At 40.8% G+C, this 22,535-nt stretch overlaps 1 protein-coding gene across 1 annotated transcript; it reads right to left on the bottom strand.

The window, feature by feature from the left end:
* Positions 1–3,152: 3,152 nt before the first annotated feature.
* Positions 3,153–22,150, bottom strand: alx4b (ALX homeobox 4b). Its single transcript, XM_034880124.1, has 4 exons — positions 21,417–22,150; positions 12,658–12,971; positions 7,028–7,156; positions 3,153–6,338 (listed from the first exon to the last, which is right to left on the bottom strand). Exons 1-4 carry the CDS (start codon positions 21,847–21,849, stop codon positions 6,018–6,020), a joined length of 1,197 nt encoding a protein of 398 aa, XP_034736015.1. The 5' UTR covers positions 21,850–22,150; the 3' UTR covers positions 3,153–6,017.
* Between the last annotated feature and the right edge of the window lie 385 nt (positions 22,151–22,535).

The raw sequence follows: 22,535 nt of genomic DNA, 5'->3' as shown, positions 1-22,535 counted from the left end.
TCTGATCTCGCCTCTGAGCCAAGTCCTCCTCCTACGCTTACCTGCTGTGGCAGACACAATGACCTATTAGATCCTTTGATGCAGAGACATGGCAACATGCAAATACAGTTTTGGGTTCAGTTTATTCCTGTCATTCTGAGTCAAAACCTACATCGTGCATAGAAAAACTAATTTTAGCTATAATACAATACCATCCTGTCTCTTGCTGTTTTTCAGTTTTTTTTCTTTACTTGGTTGGAAAATCTTGTTAGTAAAGTAGTCATCACTACTTTACTTAGATCAGTGGTATATTTTAGCTGTTTAGGATTGGTTTCTTGTGTACTGTATGTCAAAAGTTTAGCTATATGTGAGCTGTTTCCTTGCATTCTCAGCTTGTAATGAGGGACGTTTTACCGGACAAAGTGATGAATGTGGTGTTCTTCCTTTTCAACCGCTGCTCCTCTGCAAAGCCCAGCTGTAGTGCGGACTTATGACCTCAGCAGGAGATTGCTCGGCCTTTTTTCTCCCCTCGGACGGCATCAATATATTACGCTTCTGCTGGCTCTTTTGATTTACAACAAGATGTCACCTAAACGCAGTAGTAGTAGTAGTTGTTGTTGTTGTTTAGTAATAGCTTGCTTGTCACTTTCCCTTTGGCTATAGTCCGCTACAGTTCATACGAGTCCCTTTGTTGGTCTAAAAGTAAGTGGAGAAAGTTGATTTACAGTACAAGCAGCAGCTTTATGTTAAAACCAAAGGGATCATTTAACAGTCTAAGCCAAAGTGTCAGCTCTAAAATATGACCTATAAGATTTTTTTTTTTGTTGAAAGCTGATATACCCGTTGATTTACAGCAATGGCATTGCTAACGATGGCCTTTTAATGAGCAGCTCAAGCATCAACTTGTTTATGGAGCAAGCTGATTGACAGGCCAACCAATGGAAAAATAAAGCAGTGAATAAGGAATTGGATCTGTCCCCTGTATGCTATATCAGCAGGGCCCTAATGTAGTGGGGTGAACTTTGAAGTGCCCTAATGGTCTTCATGGTCCCTTAACCATGCAGCCTTCTATTAAGGATGTCAGTGGAGCCTGGCTGGAGCAGCGTGACCCATTAGATTTAATGAGTGCTGTTTGGGGCACAGTGGGCTGCTCTTCTTCCTCTCTGTGAGTGTTTATTTATCTCATCTATCCGTGTTTTAGACAGATGGGGAGTGTAGAGGCAGGGGGAATGTCTCTCTTTTAACTAGTGGCCCGTTTGGTCATTTGGCTCTGCTTGCATCAGTCCTGTTAAAACCATTGAACTAAGTCTGTGTCAGATGTCCTCATTGGGGTCATGAGTGGGGCCTAAGCCTTTTAATTTGCTCAATTTATTTAAATATCACTTCTTGTCATCGGTTATTAAGAGAAGTCTGGTGATATTCTATATTTTTACTGAATTTGTCCAACAAGTATTGTCTCTGTTGCTAAAACCTGATATGGCTCATTTCTCTCTGCTACAGAATTCCAATACTGTTGCACCAGTTGATATGTACTTCATACAAAACATATATAGAATATGACCACGGTTTTACAGGGTACATTTACAGGGTTGTCATTGTGCATTGTAACATTGTTTTTGAAGAGTTCTCTCAGTAAGGTTTATTGCTATTACCCTTTTATTATTAACATTATGGACATAAAAGAGGAAAAGGCTATTTGAGAAGTATTTTTTGACATTCACAAGCCTGCGCTTAAGCAAGTCCTCTTCCACCATTCCATTGCAGACCTATTGATGATCTCCAGTTCCTCGACTGGAGCTGGAAGCTTTAGTGGGGGACAACAGGCTTCTCTTGAGTTTTCCCATTCTCGTGTGGACCGAGTGCTCCAGTTAAACCATTGCGCAACTGTAAAAAAGACAGTAATTGTTACTGGGAGCAAGCAGAAATGGAAGAGCTCCAACATTCTTCATAGGGCAAAGACCACAGTAATGGCAATATGTGAATTGGCAGAGGTTATCTTTTTCTTTTCTTTTTTGCCTGGCCATGCCTTCCCTTAGTCTTCTGTGAGAGTTGTCCTATGTTGTTGCTTGAAATAAAGGGTGGATTGATTGCAGACATTGTTTTTGATGTGTTGGAAAGATGTTTGAAGTGATTAGTGATGTTTTTTTGAGGACTGTTTTGTTGCAAAGAAAACAAAGAACATCTGTTATGTTGCATACTGTATTGCATGACAGCTTTCTCTCAGCCCAGCCGTAACTACACTGTTAGCCAAAGACCACCTGGAGGTATTTAAGTCCCTTCAAACTATTAGGCTTAACTCTGGGGCTGATGTCTTGGGCAGAGCATCCCATCTGGAAGCTGCTGATGCAAGGAAAAGAATGGGATCACGTATCATCCACCTTCAACCACATGCACAATCATTGATCTTGAGTCAGTGATACATTAAATATTTCTATAGCTTGTTGATGCATGATGTTTATATTAATACTTTGTCATTTCATAACAGCATTTGAGTGTATGAGTCTATTCAGTTTTTTTTTTTGTTGGTAAATATTTCTAAACTTGTTTTTAGATCATTTTTTACATAAGCATAATATTAATGACAAATGATAAAGCACCTATCAAAGTCACAGATACATGGTGATCTGGTACCACGTATACTTATGACCATCCCTATCCTTGAACATGGTGTTTGTTGTTGGACTTCTGTGCTAGTCATGGATTGTCTATAACAGACAACCACTCTGGTTTAGGTCAGGGAGGCTGTTCCTCCCAATCACTCCTCTCCATGTATCTGCATCATTGCCCATGTGTGCGTTGGAATTCCCCAGCAGAACTATGGAGTCCCTCGCTGGAGCCCCATACAGGACTCCGTTCAAGGTCTTCAAGAAGGCTGAGTACTGTGTGTGTGTGTGTGTGTGTGTGTGTGTGTGTGTGTGTGTGTGTGTGTGTGTGTGTGTGTGTGTGTGTGTGTGTGTGTGTGTGTGTGTGTGTGTGTGTGTGTGTGTGTGTGTGTGTGTGTGTGTGTGTGTGTGTGTGTGTGTGTGTGTGTGTGTGTGTGTGTGTGTGTGTGTGTGTTAATTTAAAGCTCTGTACTGGAGAGGGCAACAGATCGTTTTTCCGCACAGTGTAGAAATATGGTGTGATCATGTAGGATGAAGTAAGAAACTAAGAAAGTAGGTTTTCAGGGTTCATTCAACTGTTGGAGATTCATTTATTTCAACATCACTTCAAAACCATCATCATCAGAAACAGAAAGTTACTTCTGTACAAATGAATATCAAGCACCTTAACAGATGTGATGCTGTTCATGCTGCTAAATATAGACAGAATTAGGAGACAGTTCTCAACTGTTGGGTCACAAAACCACAGACCTCTGGCTTTAGCAAAGAAAACCACTGTCCCAGTGGAAGTTAAAAATTAAAAAAAGCTTCTCCAACACTGTAAGTGCAATAACTTATTGCAATGGTACATTATACAAAGTCACAATCAAAAGTAGAAATCCTTGATTAATATACAAAATGCTGCTTAAAGCCATAAGACAATTGGAAAGAAATTTCAACTTAAATGTCCAAAATAACACACAAAACATAATTTTACAGTTTTTTTTGCAATACTTCAATGGTTAATCTCTGGAGGTCCATAATTCAACAAACAAGCAAAACAAATGTACAAGCACATTCACGCAATACAACATAACTATGGATTTCAATTGTTTTATTTCAGTAGTATCAACATGGACGGAGCTGCAAAGGAGTTAACTGAGGGAGGACCAGCGAGAACACAAACTCAACTCTACAAAGTAGGATTTCAGTCACATGTAGTCTTGCAATATATTTTGTGACCACATTCTGTTTTATCTTGAAATTGTTTGATAATTTTTTAACATTAAGTCCTCACATCTATCAAAGTCTAAAGTGAATTCAAAATATCTTTTCCTTTCTCAATTTTAGAGATGTTTGTTCATTCAATGCTATTTGTTGAAGTTCGGCCAGTAAACTCCTCTGTGTAGAATATATTAATAGCATAAACTCTCATGTCAAAGTAAACATCATGATGTCACCTCATTTACCCGCTGTTGACAGGAAAGGGTTTGATTTGAAGGCATCAAAATTCTATTTTAACACTGGATGACATGGATTTTAAAGCTTTTTTCTAAATATGAAAATAGGAAAGCTTTGCAATTCTTTGTACAATTGAAAGGAAGAATTGTAGAGCTACACAAAGGGTAGACAGAACATTAAATCAACTATATTCATAATCATTTTAAATATATTTTCAAGCAAAAATGGCAAATTATCTGGTTCCAGACATACACTTTTCTCTATCATATGTGATAGTAAACTAAATATTTTTTGGGCTTTGGGGCAACAAAACAAGATGTGAAGAAGTCATGTTTGGGTCTTAATTGATTTTGAGCATTTCCTCACAATTTTCTGGCATTTTACACTCCAAGCAATTAATTGACCAATTGATCTTATCAATACTGAAAATAGTTGATAATTGCAGTCCTTCTCTCAAGTGAGAGGGCTGGAATGGGCACTCATATCTTACAATGATCATCCAGCTTTGAGGAGCAGAAATGGACTCTCTTGCCATTATCCTTACCTGGGAAAGAAAGCAGATACGGAGCCCAGTGGGCGTCAGAGAAAGATCAGCTAAAAGACTAATGAAGCCCGTCTCTTGCCTCAGCCAGCAGCCCAGCTCTGGTGACAAGCCTATTCCGGCGGGATAACACACAGAGACACCCCTGCAATCACGGGACGTATTCACCACATTCCTGCAGTCCAGCTCTAAAGTCATCACATTTCCTAAACGTGATGGGGTGCTCTTCGGGACGATTGGAGCCACTGATTTGGCCTGCAGTCTCTGGCATGTGACAGATTCTGTGAGCGAGCTACAAATTCAAGAGTCCTCTGTGCTGAGCCCACATCTAACGATGAATTGATTATAACAGCGTGTGGAACTGCGTGTGCAGTAATGTACTCACCGTGTACGCTGTGATGTACTGCGGTGTTTGCAGGCCCCGACGTCTCATTTTGATGCTAGTTAAGTGTGTCTATTGCTGTTGGTTGCTGATTGAAGTTGGCGTAGCTAGTTGGTGTTGAAGGCTGCTGCTGTGCATTTCTGCGCCTTGTCTGCCAGTGGAGACAGTGTTTCCTGTAACCTGAGGCCTGAGCCTAGCAGGGGAACCTGTGGAGGCACCCCTGTGGGAGGAAATGACACGTTGGTTTGGAATTGCTGCCAATCCCAGAATAATTGGCACAGGCCAGGTCTGCTCAATTACTGTTCACTTACTGCATTCAACCTCTGTCCTTCTTTGTAGGGACAAACTATCCACCACAGGCTTCAACAAATTTAATGTTTTTCTTTTGTAACCAATTATTGTTTGCTTTAAAGGAGAGTTTGCAAATGGCAAGTGACAGATAAACTCTCAGAGCTTGGTATCCATCCAAGCTTTGCCTTGTTTTAAAAATGGCTGATTTTGATATGCAATTGAACTCAAGTATATGAGAGCCAACTCTAAATTGACACAAACAAAAGGAGTGGGGCAGGACGGGTGGTTTAAAAAAAAAAAAAGCTAAAGGAATTAAAACGTGAACCAATCTTACTTCTGTAAATTAAAATGCTTTATGATATGGCTGGCTATGGCACTGAATTTTTGCATTCTATGATACTATTTTGTAAACCATATTTCATTTTTCTGAAACTGATTACTATTATGAATTATAGAACAAACCCCGAAATTTCAAATAAGACCTGAGAGATCTAGGATTTGAGAATGAACACGTCTCAGTAACATCTTCTTCTAAGTCACACCTCGGTATTTCTCTCACTTTCAGCATCTGCTGACTGTCACAACCACAGTTATAATCTTGGTTGTGTTGACCGCTCTAATGGCCTCTGTAATCTCCACAGTCCTCCCTGTTCATTTGGCCTGTGTTGTCATTAGTGCTCTCAGGAAAACTCCTCCCCCCCCCACCGCACACACACACAGCGCTCACTGATGGCTGCTCCAGAAAAAGCCCATGGGGGCAGGGTGGAACTGGGCTGAGACATCATGTAGCCCAAGAGATGGCTGCACTGTGTTCCTTGGCCTTCATACGCAGCGCAGCTATGCTGGAAGACTTGCGGTCTGGATCAAGATTGAGATCATAGCCATTGATTCCCCCGCCCATCCCAGGACCCCCAAAAAGGCTGCCCATATGTGTCTGTCCCATTTGGCTGGTCCCTGGACCGGGCACACCCAGGAAGTCAGAGACTCCTCCGGGACCGTGAGGGTGAGGCGGCATGCAGGAGGGGACTGAGTCACAAGGCACAACGCAACCCGGCACTGGAGATGCTCCACTGCTGCTCCCAATCCACGAAGGGTTCTGGATCTGGAGGAGAAGAGCAGGGATTATAAATTAAAGTGGCTAGAATTGCTATTTTTAAAAATAACAAAATCAGATGACAATTTGAAAGAAGTCGCTAGTAGTGATGTATGTACAGAGAATCGGCTCCTCAATCTGCAGCTCACCCCATTGTGGCGCATTATAGCGAGTTTCAAATCATTGTTTTGCTGTCCGGGCCTCAATTTAACTGTTTTGGTTCACTCTTGCTGCTCTCATATTGTGGTGTTTTCGCAGCAGGACGCTGGTTTCAGCAAAAAAAACTTTAAAAACCCTCTGTACACTACCTGCTCTGCACCAAACAGCAGACAGACACAGTTAGTGTTGAGCTGGTGGACATAGTGAAGCATTTAACAGCTTAAGTTTTTTTTTTTCTTTTTACCTCACAAGTTGGAAGAGACCAAAGTCTGAGCTAAATACTAGACTTGCATTCACCAGGTGGCCACAAACACGACTCCAAATGAATGGAAATGTTGCTCCGTAACTGCTGGGTGTGTAAATATGTCAGTGCTGTGTTTGCAACTTGTTTCTGTTTCTCCCATATGGTTAGAAAACTCAGTTTTTGCAGGCTTCATACCAAACCATACTCATAACCATTTATGATTGTGCTATCTCAGATCACGAGTACCTGTGTTTAGTAAAATTCAATGAGTCGACTACCACATATTTTCCTTTACCTGTGCATAGTTCTCGGGCCGAGTCAGTAGAGGCAGCTCATAAGCGGTTGAGAAGTGTGTCCGGACTTGTTGCATCTGGCCATAACGCTCCCTCTTCCTCCACTTGGCTCTGCGATTCTGGAACCACACCTGCAAAGTCAACAGTCCATCAGGAAAACACAAACCAGCCATTACCAACATAAAAATAAAAAATAAAACATAATTTTAAAAGCAGCACTCATAGATCTCCTTTAACGTGCCAACCCAAGTAATTTCTTTTGCAGAAACCAAGGGTCATCCTCTTCCCGCAGCAAGACAAGGTAACTGAACCACATAAAATAAAGATTGTGAAGCAAATAAATTCTGCAGCACATGAAAGTCCAGGCCCAGGTTTTAAGACTTGACGTGTCTTTAAAGTGCCATCCACACAGAGCTATTGATGTGAAAATGGTGAGTCTCCCCTGGTGCTGCACGAATCAGCTCCTCCCTTTGATACACAGGCGTCTGCCTCCCTTCAGGCTGCCAACGTCGACAGATCCACATCTGGGCCTGTAGCCATTCATAAATCACTCTGAGAGAGGTGTTCTCTCCCCCACATGTCGGCACAGTGGGATCCAGTGGGGAATCCCTCTGTATAATCCATGAAACAAAAGTTCAACTTTTGACCAAGTGCATGTTTTTCTTTGTCTGTCTTGGGATTAGTAAGTGTTGGATGCAGCTTATAAAGTAGGTTTCTACTCTGCAAAAGGTTGTACTTTCAGTACCTATTGACAGACCAAGTGCAGGGAACATAGCTGACTTCTCCCTACTGTAGCTGTGAAAGGCACCGGAGGAAGTGGAACAGAAGGTTGAAAGGCCATTTTTAAAGAATGATTGTTATGATTGTTATAAAAAAGTTTAATTTGTATCCTGATAGAAATTTCCTGCAATATTTCTACTGCAATCTTGGTATTCCCTTTCAACACTATAATGTAATCACTTCTACCTATGGTAATTTATGTCTGCATACACAACTATTGCATGTCTGTCCTGGAAGAAGAATTCCTCCTCTGTTCTGCCTGATATTTCTTCCTATTTTTTTCCTTGTTAACGGGGGACTTTTTAATTATCCAAATTGAGGGTGTAAATATAGAGGGTGTCATATGTTGTACAGAGTGTAAATCCTGTTGAGGAAAATTTACAGTTTTTTTATTTTGGGCTATATAAACAAAATTTACTTGATGATGTATTTTACCCCTCTAATGCCATTTATTTAGTTTTAAGTACTGCGTAAAATGTTAAATTGCTTTACAATTGGTTGAATATTAACTATTTGGACATCTACTGAACTTAGCCTCCAACATGAATGCACTGCTTGTGCAGATTGGCCATCGGATTATATACTGTATATGTCAATTTGGGAGTCTCAACAATGGACCATTTCTGTCGTTAAGGTTTGAGGACATGTTTAATAATGTTATGCATTTGCTTGTTTTTATCATAGTTACTTAAATATATTTGGGTTTTGAATTGTTGGTCAGGCAAAACAAGACCTTTGATTATATCACCTTGGGTTTTGTGGACTCTCTGGATGTTTTTATAGATTAAGAGATTTATTTTTATTTTTTTTAAATGATAATTTAGAAAGTAAGTGTCAAAATATTCTGTCAGTTTCCTAGATATAACTCATGTACAATAATCATTTAATATGGGTAAAGTCAGACTGAAATCATCTATCAAATAACTTCAATGAAGACCATATTATTACATTAATTTTCAGTAAAAGCCAATGGCAGCCACATTTATTTCTCCATGTTTTCTCCTTTCCTAACCATCTCTGTAGTTCCTAAATATAATCAGTTGTAACTTTTGCTCAGCTTTTTTCTACAAAGTGTTCTCACATCTTTATGAAAGAGAGTAGAGGAGCAAAGGGAGGGGGTGTACTGGATGTCTCCACATGTTTATTTGTGAGCCTTTGTTGGTTGTCTGAATCTTATTCTCCCAAGAGGGAAAGGGAGACTTCTTAAAGAGAAAAGAGAGAGCTATCCTGCCTCGACACAGGGGTTTGAACTTGGATTGTGGGTTGATTCCCAGCCCAATCAGCTTGTGGTTTTCACAGTCCCTGACATGCAAGTTCCTTTCAGTCAACCTCTTCAAATCCCCCCTCATGTCTCTCTCACCATTTCTCTCAATTAACTTAAACACAATAGAGTTTAGTGTAAAACATGAGCAGCGTCCCACAAAGATATGATCCCATACTGAGTATTTATTTTGGAGCAGCAGCGAATTTAATCAAATGAGACAAAACCAACCATAAGCAGCCCTGCAATATGCACAAAAATATGTTTTCTGACTGGATAATACAACTAGCCGGCTCATTTTCAAAGAGAACCATATATGGCCTCGTGTGGCACATATAGCAGACTGTGTTTTTGCGAGAAAGTGATGTGAAGAAATGTTTTCTGACTCTGACATTCTTCGGGTCAGCTGGCGAGTTTAGAGGACAGCTCACCCTTAACTGGTAAACTGATATCTGAGGTTGTGGCTGAACCTCAGTGTCAAGGTGAGGGGTTCTTGCCCTTTGAATTATATCATATGTTTTAGAGGGGGGCTCTGAGTCTATGTAATGCTCCCCCTGAGGATTTGTGGTCTATTATTGTTTAAGGTTTGTCATGTCTTTCATTTTCTTCTTCTTTAGATATGTGAGCTCATAACATCCCAGGTTTCCAAACATGATCCTCAACATAAAAGGCCCTGAATGGACTCATGAGCGTAAAACTCACTTATAGTTATAGTTTTAGAAAGTTATGACACAGTTTGATTTGTCGGAGGTTAATCAAGCCTAAGGTATTATTACATTTAGGTCGGAGAGTTAAGCATCTGATTTTCCTAAATAATAAACGCACTCCTAAATTTCAAAAATTATTTACCAAAAAAAAGCATTCTCAAAGACTTTTCTAACAATCTGGATAAAAAAATATTTTCCCAAATTGCACCCTTTTTTTTTCTTAATCAAAACAAAGAGTAGCTCAATTTGTGCAACTTGAACACAAATCAAAACTTAATTACAATGTATTATATATTGTTTTTTATGATGTTTCTTTCCAATATTATCATTTTGCTTTTTTTTCCAAAAGACTAAAGGCATATGTCATTTCGGGCTTTCTGGATTAGGAAATACTGTCACAGTTTCAGGAAACGGGTAACATATTTTTTATTATACAGCTGATGCAACATGTTTTCATTCAGATTGTTAGAAGTCTTAAGATTCTGGGAACACTTTAACAACCGCTCAGTGTTGTAAAACAACCTTCTTGGTTTTTAAAAGATTACCAGGAATTTATTTGATGGAAAATCAGATGCTTAGCTCTGTGACTCAAATGTAAGGGCTAAAGTTAATGTGGTACAAGTATTCAAAGCTCCACACTGCTTTTCAAAATATAAAGTTTTATCATTTACAAAGCTATCAACTTATTAGTTGATGGATCAAGATAACCTAACTTTACTCCTACTTTTCATCTCTTTTGTTGTCCTCCTACCCCGCTGTTGAAGCACACACACACACACCCCTCCCCACCCCACCACCGACCCTTCTTTCCATGTCTCTCTCCTCCCTCCTCCCTTTCAAGTCAGCAAGGGGAAGTGGGGATATTGGAAAGTGAGATGGGAGAATGTTCAAACTGGAGCTTGTTTTCATTTCATGTTTAATTTCCTGACGCCTAAGCCCTTGGCTTTCCGCAGCTAACCTCTTTGACCTTTTGAAGGCGTGCAGACGAGAGCGGCAGACCAAGCGCGCACACACATTTGAATGTGTACACACAAAGCACATGCATTAACATACCATGTCATATACAAAACTCAAAGGCAGTCACTAACCAATGCATTCTTTTAACCTGGACGCTCTCACACACTTACTGGAGCCTTTTTATAAACAAGCAAACTGTCTGAGCACATATATGCCCCTTGTCTTGGCTTCTGGGTACTGAGTGTGTCATGTTTCACAGAGGGTTTGCTCTACGTTGCTTTGCCTTTGAACGGCAGTAGAAAGGAGACCCAAGCCAAATAGTTTGGCACGGAGATCATTCGGGGAACATTGTGAAGTCAGATGTGTCTTTTGTAGCTTCATGTCTCTTATTCCACAACTTCTAAGTTTGTTAGAAGCAAAATTTCAATTAACACATCATTTTTATTATTTCTCATAATTATCCACAATGACCCATCCAATATATGAAGCCTAAAATTAATTTTATTTCATCTAGCAGACATCTGCAAGGAAGGTGGCTTAGAGCTCTCGGAGCTCAAAGTACTTGGTGGTGATACAGTAATTGCTAAGGACGTTGACAGCAAAAGGCAGCTTACAGAGCCATTAAAGAGCTTTATTTATGCTCCAGAACCAGCAGGCGGAGAGAGAGGAAGAGGGAGAAAGGGAGGGCAGAGTGCACAACTCCAAAAGCAGCTTTGAAGTTCAGCCGTCTCACCTCATCTCTGTCATCCTGGACCACGCGATTGATAGACTGCCTCAGCAGTCACTCACAGACAGCCTCCCTTTCCATAAAATGGTGTGTGGTGAAGTTCAAGTCTGAGGTTCAGAGCTAATTGTACAAAATAAACTAATGGCAGCAGAAGTCACAGATGTGATTATGGAAAACTGCAGCCTGACTTTATGAATACATTCATCATCAAACTGAGGATGAAACTGTAGGACCTTGACATTGGCATTTTGGCAGAAAACATCTGTACTCCGGTTTTCAATGGCTGTTGTTTTGGAGATGAAAAGGATTTTTCTATTGCTTGCCAAGCTTCGAGTGCCCCTTGGTATTCAACAATTGGATATCCCTGGACTTTGTCTTGATAGACCTTCAGTTAAAATTGTGGGGTTTAGTCTTGATTGCGTACACATTTAGGGTCTGATTTTAGAAGTATGGGTCAAACCTCACAGTGACTCAACAGAGTCTGCTGTGTGCCTGTCAAAGAAAGAAAGTTAGAAAGTTAATTATATTCATCTGGGGAATAGATGGGTCTGTGTGAACGCAGCATGAATGTACTTTTTTTACTGTACCACCACAAGGACTAGGCAAGGTTTTCTGTCCCTGACTATGTCTTGGGCCATGCGTGGAAATTGAAAGTGGCATCTCAAAGTGTTTTTTATATCCTTGCCAAATAGCTTTGATGACTCTTTTTTCTCTCCATGTGTTTTCCCTCCCTGCCTTCGGAGTTGTGCGGTAAAGTAGTTTGAACATGGTAGTGCTGGGGAGAAACCCTTGGCCTCTGACCCTTCTGCAGAGTCTGAGCTAAGAGCAGAGTATTCCCTTAGTCCCACCCATCCCACTCTCATCTAAAACTGGCAGGCAGAAAGAGAGATGGAGAACAATAGGCCTCGCTGTCTGCTGCTCCGAAATCTTTGTCAACATGCCAGTCTTAACTCTCCCAGCTTTCTCTGTCATTCCCCCGAGTGATTATTAGCACGCAAACCTTAAGGACTGGAGTCATTCAACAGAGCTCATGGAGACAGCAGAATTTGGTGTTCAGCAAGTTCCCCAGAGCAACATGTATGTTTAGAATGAAGTGACAAAGCCCTCCAGTGGCTGTAATCATTTTGATTGAAGCCAAGGAGGAAATCAGATGACCTTTAGTTTTTCATGTGTAACCTGGTGTTATTCCCCTGTCCTCACCTGTACACGAGCCTCTGTCAGGTCTGTCCTCAGTGCCAGCTGCTCGCGGGCATAAACATCTGGGTAGTGTGTCTTCTGGAAAACCTTCTCCAGCTCCTCGAGCTGGTAGCTGGTGAAGGTGGTGCGATTGCGTCTCTTCTTGCCTTTGTTGCTCTCGGCCTCACTTTTGTCCAGAGGGCTCGAGAGGTCAGAGCCCGGCCGCTCGCTCAGCCCCTTGTCGCCAGGTGCCTTTAGGTTCAGATAGCTGCCTTCCATCCCAGACGAGTCGACACTCTGGGTCAGCTCAGACTCTGTCAGGCCGCTGTTGTCTTTTCCTGTAAGAAGATTAAGAAAGACACAAAAATGTGAATGTGTATTTTGTCCTTTTATAGGGGAACTTCACCAATTATACACATGAATTTTAGTTTACCTGTCACAATACTACTTTGCCAGTGAAATCGGTTAATACATTTAATATATGATTTAATTTCTTCTTCTGTGGCTCTGGAGGGACCCAAGTTTGAAAAAATGTATCCTCTTGGACTCAAGCCTTTTTTAAGAGAGCCCCTGCATTACACACTGAAGGTGTGCTATTTGAAAGACGTGGGTCAAATGAGACACTGTCCATTTGCATTGTGGGCAAGAGTCCCTTTTAATTCTGATGGTACTACTCTAAAAAAACCTATGAAACATACTGGAGATTTTAAAGTTTAGACGTTACACTGTGGTTCTCATAAAAAAAACAAATAAAACAACAACAACATTTGAGCAGTTTGGGTTTCGGTTGAAGTGCGCCGTTCTATGATTTTCACATAAAGCATGAAAATAACCACAGTTTACTTAACTGTGGCTTCACATATAGTAAATAATGTTCTTACTTTCATATTTTTGAAAAAGGGATTATGATCAACTTTCTGATAATCTTAGTGCTGCAAAAAGAGTGCCACATGTTGTCAATAATAGTTCTATAATTATAGTTACTGCTCTACAAATATTCAGCAGAGCAATACTTTTTTTTAAATGTGGCGGAATAAAACCATGGTGCCTCAGGTTTAAGTCAGGTAGTGCATCTGCTCATCATCAGGTTACATCCACCTGAAATGACATTTACTTTTAGCTTACATCACCTCTGTTATGTTTTATTTTAAGGTTCAAAGGCCTTATCGGTTTGCAATAAGAGAAGAAATGTCTTTCTGTTTGAAAGCTATGTCACTACACATTGGCGTGACCTGTGACACAACCCTTGTAGCTCTCTCCCTCACATCTCTCAATCACGCTACCTGAAACCTGAAGCCACTCAAAACTTGCTCCATCACGAGCCGTGCATGGCGGCCTTTATGTACGACCACGTTTGCCCTGCAGCCTTGCCCTTAAGATGTAAACAACATTGTATTTGTCACCTTTAATTTTGAGAGCGTCCATTTTGTGACAGACCCCGCTCTGTTGCTGTCAGCGCGTGCTAGCTTTTTTGTTTCCTTTTAGGAGATGAAGAAAGCTGTCCCTTCTCCTTCAATAAACAAACAGCTGTGTGAATAAATAAGCTGAAGGGCTCTGGTTTTGGGCCAGTAAGAACAGTGTGTTCTGTCAGCCTCTGTGTTTGACTTTCCTGTGACTGGGCAAGGGGAGCCCCATCATCCTGACTATATTGGTCTGAAAGCAGCTCATAATGGTCTCCTCTACACAACTAGAACTGTACGCAACACCAGCAATTCTTGTCAACATATGTGTCAGAGACCGATTTAGGATGATTAATGCACATTTTACTTTGTCACTTTGCGTTTTTGTTATGAGTAATGTCAGTATTCGGCCTCCTGCCATTCTTGGAAACCCAGAGCAATGAGGGAAAGAGAGTTGACACCTTGTGGCACTGGCGACTCTCTGAGCCAAGTGTTTTAGTGGTTAGTAAGATGACTGAATAGTTTTAGAGTGATGAAGCAAGGCGGTGGCCGTCTGCAACATGCATGTTTGTTTTCATGGCTTACCACGCCTATGGCTAGTGTGTCACAAAATGAGATGTCAATAGCCATCGTCTTGTTACTGCTGCAGCCCTCCCCTGCTCTCTGGCTCAGACCTACCCCGACAGAGACGCTAATGGAACAACACAGCTCGCCCAGCTGGAGTTCATGACCTCATATCGCTGTGGCCCACCTGTCAGACCCTCTTACAGTCTCCGCGCAGGCAGATGTTCTGACATCACCTACCCCTGCACTGGCCTCTAATGCTTATGCACTGCAAAATATTTTCTTTCTACCCCTGGGCAGGAGCATGGCTGCAATGTTAGGAAGTAAGACAGGTCAACTCTAGGTTCCTGCCTGGTATTTGCATCTGTTAGAGAAAATGCAGTTATGCTTCTGAGCAAGTATACATCCTGTAAGGCAAAGGGTGTCACTGGGCACACAGATGAGGGGATGGAAAGATGGTGGGATAGTGGGTGAAAATGTTTAAGTTCTTAGTCTTAGCGATTTTCCAGGGGGGATGCAGGGGATTTTCCCCTTTCTGGTCTATATATCCCTGCCTCTGCTGAATAATTTGAATCCCCGATGGACACTAAACGTATCTCCCCCCCTAAAAGTGATCAATGCTTCACCAATAGACCATATATTTGATATCTAAAATAGAAGTATTTTAATCTAAGTAAAACGCTGTAACGTGAACACATTGTACCATTGAATGATAAAATCCGAGCGGCAGCTGCTGGTTGTATTATGCCTCTACAGAGCTCCGGGATGCCGGCTACCAACAGCAGTTCTTTAGCCACTAATAGGTGACTGCAAGCCGGGTACAGGCACAGCCTGTTGGCGGTCCTTTCAGGGGCCATGGAAGTTTAGTTTAGCCAGAAAAGGTTAGCATAACGTGGCGATGACAGTTAAGTTTAGGCACCCAAAAAAAACAAAAAACGTATGCTGAGCTGTCTTTTCTGCACGCTGTTCTGGAGAACATAGCTATCACACACTTTCATTTGTGAGCCAAGATTCCACTGTGTTGGCTCCAGTTTTTTTTTTTCATGTCATTAGGAGGAATGTGTTTCTGACTGCTCATTTCAAGATTCATCAAGGTGTGTGTATATATATGAATGCAGCCAATATCACCCAATGATCCTGCAATTTGCCAAAGTTACTCTGTGATAAGCCACAGACCCCTTCAGTTAGTCAAGGTCAGATGTTTACTAGGGTCAGCAATTTAATCACTGCTGAAAACAGAGAGAAAACATCAAAGTGTAATTTAACTGGTTGTAAAGCAACAGGGCACCCTCTCAGTTTTTATGGAATGGGACAGGGAGGGTCAAGTGAAGCCAAATAAAAGAAACACTATAAATTAGTAACCTGGGGAAGGGTTAATGACCAAACACTAAATAGGGAAGGGAATGCTTTTAAACAGAGTGCTCCAAACTGTTCTCTCAAAACACTCAAAGCTGACAACAGTCTGCCACAATGGCTCTCCACTCATCACACCTTATATGGAAATAAAGGCAAATATTCTACTGGCTTTGGTGGCTATTAATTTTACGTTCATTGCTGGTTCACAGACATGCTTTGCGCTGGATTATTTTTCCCGCAGCAGAGGCTAAGACCTGATGTTGACTGTTGTTTCCTCAGTGAAAGGGAGGCTCCCAGATGTTCCCGACGAGAGATCTATGCCAGCGGCTCATGCAGGAATGCAGATTCCCTGCGAAACCAAAAGATCTTTCTGTTCAGCCTCAGCTCCTGATAAATTGACATGATCATGACCTCAATACTGTCATACAGTAATAAAACCTTGGGCCGTGGCTGTCACTGTCTCATATCAAAGAGTTCCAAAAATAGTTTGGGATTTTAAGGGTTTTGTGGAAGTAGTGGTGGAAGTACAAAAAATGTCTTAAGGGAAAACAACGTGTGGAGCTTGTTGAAAAAGTGTAATTTGGTAAAAATTGCATGTTCAACCTAATGACATACAGCAGTCGATTAGTTAAAGCATTAACCTCTCAAGGTCATGATGAAACCATTTGTCAGACTCCTCTTTATATTGCTGTGATTGTGTTCTGTATTATCGATATTACAAGTAAGTTTAGATTTAGTGATAAACATGCAGTTAAAAGCAGACAAGGAATTAAAATGAGGAACTGAAATCACATGCTTATAGATAATGTAATCAATCATCCGCTAGCTTCTCCCTGTCTTCCGGTAGTCATCGACCAGATTTATACTGTCTAAAGATCATATTGAAATCCTGTCCTTAGGAAGTATTTTTTTTATAGTAAAACATAAAGAAAGTTTGTGGTGCAGGCAGTGTCACTCAATGAGGATTCAGGTTACTTTCGAGCCCTGGCTTTTATTAAAAATATATATCACGCAAGCCAAATGAGCTGTGTCTCTCTTCTGAAAGCTAACTCAGAAAGAGAACAAGAACCGTTACTCACGGACCCAAGAGTGATCATTCCTACTTCTGCGTTGCCCGGTAGTTTCCACTTTTAGTCTGTCATAGTTGGCTTTCTTGAGGGAACATTTTTTTCATGTGTTCATGTCCCTCTTTTGACCAAAACATAATACTGTGGGGCAGGATGGTTACATTATTCAAGAATTTATGCAGAGGTTAGATTTAATCCATGATAAGAATCAAGGAATTCAAGGTAAAGACGGCGCCATTTTCAACACGAAAGGCGCACATGAAAACGTGCACCAGCTGGTTAAAGTTTCCAACGCATCTCTTCAATCTGGCCTGCGTGCAGTTCTCAGGTGGGCGGATGGGAGTTAGCTTCCCCTTAAAGTAAAAGGCAAAACCATGCTGTGTTTGCTACATAACAGCATGACAAAAAATATGAGAGGCGACAAGAGGAGTTTTAACCAAGCTCTCAGTAAAATAAAGCCTCATGAAACAACACACTCACAGTTGAATGTTTTTCATTCAATGCCAGGCAGATTGCGGCTACTTCTCCTCCTGGGTCACACATTTATACAATCCAGTACATTTTAACAAGCTAGGTATTCATCCTTTCAAGCATTCTCATTCTATATTCTAATTTATTCTGCTTCACAGACACACGCCTACACGATCACAGGTGTCATTCAGGCCTGTTGTTAAAGTCGACACAATGTGTTAGTCATCAGTACATGCATATCCTGTGACATCACTTCCCCAGGCCTTTTAACATGTACTTAGAGTACTATATTTTGACAAGAGGCTTTTATAACGCTGCCAGGACGTTTTCGGGGGGGTCTTGTTTTGGTTTTCATTTGCTGAAAAAAATGTTTTAATATCACAGGATGCTTCAATATCCTGCTGAAGGGAAGAGGGGTGGTTTGAAAGTACAAAGATTGACAAAGCTGTATGTTATAAATGTTTAAATTGCTTTAAACTGTCATTTTGAGAAAAGACAGAGGATGAGTCATAAACAAATTTTAGTGATCACCGGTGTTCCTATAAACACTATTGTACATCGTCAGTGTCAACTACAGGCCTATAAACACAATGATTTCTACATTTCACATTCAGCCTCAGCTCCAATTACCTTCCCTCAAATGTCTAAAGAGAGTGTGATAGTACTTTTTATCATAAGTTTGTTTTTTACAAAACATTATGGTTTCTCTATGGCAGAAAGCAATCTGTATCAAGGATGAAAACGGAAAAAACTCATATATGCAATGGATCTCAAAGCTGTAGAGTTTAGTAAAGTGCATTCTCACACGTGTGCGGCTTTCCCAGAAACCCTCTCATTTCTCCCGAGCCCCTCAAATCATTACCCAATCTCGATGTCCATTTCTGACTCATTGCTTATTTGTACACGGTATCGCTGAGACAGGGTTATGTAAACCAGTCCCACTTTGTCATCTCAGGGACTCTCTGTAGCTTTGGCGATCTGATGTTTGGGGAGTATGAATAATAACTATAGGAGCCAGTAATGCACATCTGCCTTGGATTAATGCAGACCTCTCCTGCAGTGCTGACCTGCATTCCTAAGCACTCGATCAGCTCCAGGGGGTTTATTTCATTTATCGCTGTGTGCAGGTAGACGGCTCCATCCCTATTCTCGCTGTGGGACAGTCTCACTGATTAACATTGGCCCAGGGAAACAAACGTACCACGCCTCGCCACTACTGTGCAGAAATAGGTTCATTCACTCCTCCTGAGACACATTTCAATTAACATCATTTAAAAATCTGGTTGTGATTACGTGAAAACAGGTACCTTGCAAAACACTAGAGATTAAACAGAAAAACAAGAATTGCTAATGTACAAGAACATCTTAATTTGAATTTTACAATTGTTTTAAAGCTCTTACATTTGGAAATTGTTTTAACACAGCTGAATCCTACTTACTGGTATTGGAGAAAAGGAAAAATATTTTTTTTTTATAAATTGAAAAGTGTTAAAAGCGGTGTGAATATCATGGAGCATACGCCGGAATTCTTTTCCCATTATTTACCAGGTTTAACAATCCACATCTTTACCTCTTGCTTCTGTTATTTGTGTTATTTAATGTAAATAATAACTTATCAGTTATTTTAGCATAGCCTATATACACATTTTATTCTCCTTTTTGGTGTACCCGAACACAGTTTTGCATGCAACAACAGAATGACACAAATAAGAAATGTTAGGTTGACGTGTAAACAGCATTGCAGTTGTACCGTAGCTGAAGTTGCCACACAGAAAATCCCCTTTGGGTATGACATGACTTTGTCATCATGATGGAGATAAAGAGTCATCTTTGAGCAACATATCTCCCATTTAGGACCACACATAACAGCACAAGCCTGTTGACGCCTGAGGCTTTGGCAAAAGCCAAAAGCATCATCTCTAGGGCCATGATGCCTTCATCTGGCTGCAACGTTTTCAATTATAACATTGCAGAGCTCTCCTTGAGGGAGGCATGTTGCATTTAATGATGTTGTTTAAATGGTTCTGTCAATACACTTGCCAAATCAATTCACTTCAGTGCAGGGGGACTCCAATCTGTGTGGAGGCGTTGCTCCCAATCTCTAGAAAAAAGTGACAGATCAGCTTAATGTAAGGAGTGACTCCAGTTGTTTCTCATGAAAACAGATTACTGTGCATTTTGTGGATGTATTTTGGCAAAGTGTGGTACTGGCTACTGCACAAATAAAATATTTATTTAGCAGGCTGTAATTGGTCCCAGTGTGCATTAGGGCCGTTCCATTTAAGTTGTTAATGTTTACATTTACTGCATACAATAAGCATGTATTGTATTTAAATGTTTGCCATTTTTTAGTCTTTTTCTGAACTGCTTTTCTCCCAGTCACTGCGTCTAGTTTCAAGCAGGAATCGCAGATTAAAATGTCTAAAGTTTGGTTTACTGCATATATAAGTTTTAAACAACAAGTTTCACCCACGAACATACCAGATGTGTTCTTTTGTAATATCTATATCATGATAAACATCTGGACCTGAAGTATATAGGCACCGTTATTTTTAATGTAGTTTTTCTAGTGGGATATATAATATATTGTACAATTACCATGCATATATTAGCCTCTGCCAACTTAATTAATTACATGTAGGCTAATGGATTTCTTTTTTTTTAGGCTATCAGCCCTCTCGTGGGGACCTGTTGTCACCCCTAGTCCACTTCGTCTGCTCAATAAGAGAGATTCTATTTTTATTTTAAGCCCCAACGTCTCATAAAAAGGACAGTAAAATGGGTCGTTTTCTTCAAACGATACATTTTTTGTGCAACGAATCCTCAGAAGCTGTATATCATTCGTTTTAAGGACGTCCGAGCTGTCTCTAAATGTTTAATTTCGTCATTGCATTTTGTATTGTGGTCGACAAATTGTGAAAACTCGGCCTATAACTACAGCTGGATGAATGTAGACTACAACCCCTTAAATAGTTGCGCAAGTTGTTATCAGTTCTTGTCGTTAAAACAAAAACCACTAGTGCTAAAAAATAAACACAATGGACTACGTAATATATAGACCAGTTGAAGTCTTTATTTCTTCATTTTAGGCGCATAGCGTTTGGACTTTTAGTTTGTGCGCGCCTGCCCCGGCTGTTAGTTGCCTAGTTGATATTTAAGTATTCAAATAATTTATGTAGCCTATGCCTATGGTTAATAGAGTTTGACTTTCTGTAGTCAATAGCACATGCAGTTGTGTAGGCCCGTGAGATCAGTGACAGTGATGCTGCGGCTTCCGGAAGAAATTATAAACTTAGTGATGTGGCTAAAAAAGTTATGAGGTAAATACAAAAGGCCAAACATTCATTCAAAACAGTTTTAAAATACCTTCTTCACCTCTCAGTCTGAGCAAACTACTCAAAATAAGATTCAACCTCAAGAAATAAGTTTTGGTAACGCTACATTACTACAGCTTTTGCGGGAAATCTTTCCCTGTAGCCTTATATTTCAAATTCATTCAGGGAGTTAGTTTATTGTCAATAAATGGTTAAATCCAGTTCTCCTTAAAGCACTGATTACATGCAAATGTTATCTAAATGTCAAATGGGTTTAAGACTTTTAAGGTAGGCCTATGCAAGGAATTCTGTTATTTCTCGTCTTACCTCACAGTTGCCAGGTTTGATTGATACAAAAAATTGTTTCATTATATAAAAAATTTTTTAGACACAATTTCGTTCAGTTAAAAAATGGGTTTCTTGATGGGAGTCATGGGTTTACCATCTCGTTTTCTCTGCTCTGCGCTCACACGTTTTACTATCAGGTTTATTACACACTACAGTTCATTTCCATTGTTGCTTGCCAATATCCTTTTTTGAATGCATTTCCGTTAACCTCAATACCTCACATAGTCGTACCCTACTTTTGCCTCTCTCATATGTGCACTCACCATAGCAGGGAATGAGCGTCCCGTTGTGTCCGCTGTCCGGGTGCAGCTTGCTTCCTTCGGGCGGAGTTTTGCACGTCGGTCGCTGCATGAAGAGCTGGTATTTGTTGAAGGAGCCCTCCTCAGCGCCATCCAAGGACTGGCACTCCGGCTGGAACGGACTCCGGGACTTCTCTCCGTAAGCCTGTCCTTTACCCGGAATGAACGTGGGGCTGTATTTGGTTTCAGTAGTCTGGAAAGTCCTGAACGGGTTCGCCTGGTCCCTACCTTGCGCAGTAGACGTGCTATAATATGAATCCATCGAGGTCATCTCGCAGTATGAGACGCACGCTGCGTTCATACCTAAAAAAGTTTTTTTTTTTTTTTTTTTTAAATCCACACGCTTCTTCTTTCCCTCCCCTTCTTTAGACAGCAGATATTCTCCCCAAATTCCCATGCACTGACAAACTCACTCTGACGCGCTCAGACACACACTCTCACGCTGCCGCATCTGGGACTGGTTAAAAAATGAATCAGATGTTTTCCAGAGACTGCAGACTGAACAAATGCTAAAAGCCCCCTGAAGGTTTGTCGGGGTAGGAAGAAATGCCTTGCTCAAGCTAATGCCGCCTCAGTAGCCTATCTGGAGAAGAAACACACACACACACACACACACACACGCACACACGCAGCACTCCGACCTTCAGGCTCCACACACATCTGAAGAAGGCCCACACCAGCTCCAGCTTGCGCTATTATGCAGCCTGTAGAAATGGGAGGTCAAGCTCAGGAGGGGAAAAGCTTTTTTGGTAAACACGCGGGGGACGACACATGACTTTAATGTAGCCTATTAGAGGATGAATATGTCGGCTTTGATTCCTGCTGTCGCATGACTGAAGACCTTAACATCTGACTTTTCTTTATATCAAACTTTAAAGCCTTTTAAAAAGCGTTGTTTCCATCTCTGTCACAGGAGCCACACTTCGTTATTAACACGTCTTAAAGAGGACCTTAAAATGAAGTGTAAATGAAAGGATCAAGGCGGTAATTTGGACCAATAACAGTGCTTAAAGCCGACCGCTGTTAGGCTTTTATATCAGCCTATATAAATATTTTCTTTGTGTATTTGTTTAAGAGACCTAT

This window comes from Etheostoma cragini, chromosome 8 (genome assembly GCF_013103735.1).
Source record: "Etheostoma cragini isolate CJK2018 chromosome 8, CSU_Ecrag_1.0, whole genome shotgun sequence".
Taxonomy (NCBI): Eukaryota; Metazoa; Chordata; class Actinopteri; order Perciformes; family Percidae; genus Etheostoma; species Etheostoma cragini.
Note: the sequence above shows the minus strand (reverse complement) of the source record. Positions and strands in the feature narration are given on the sequence as shown.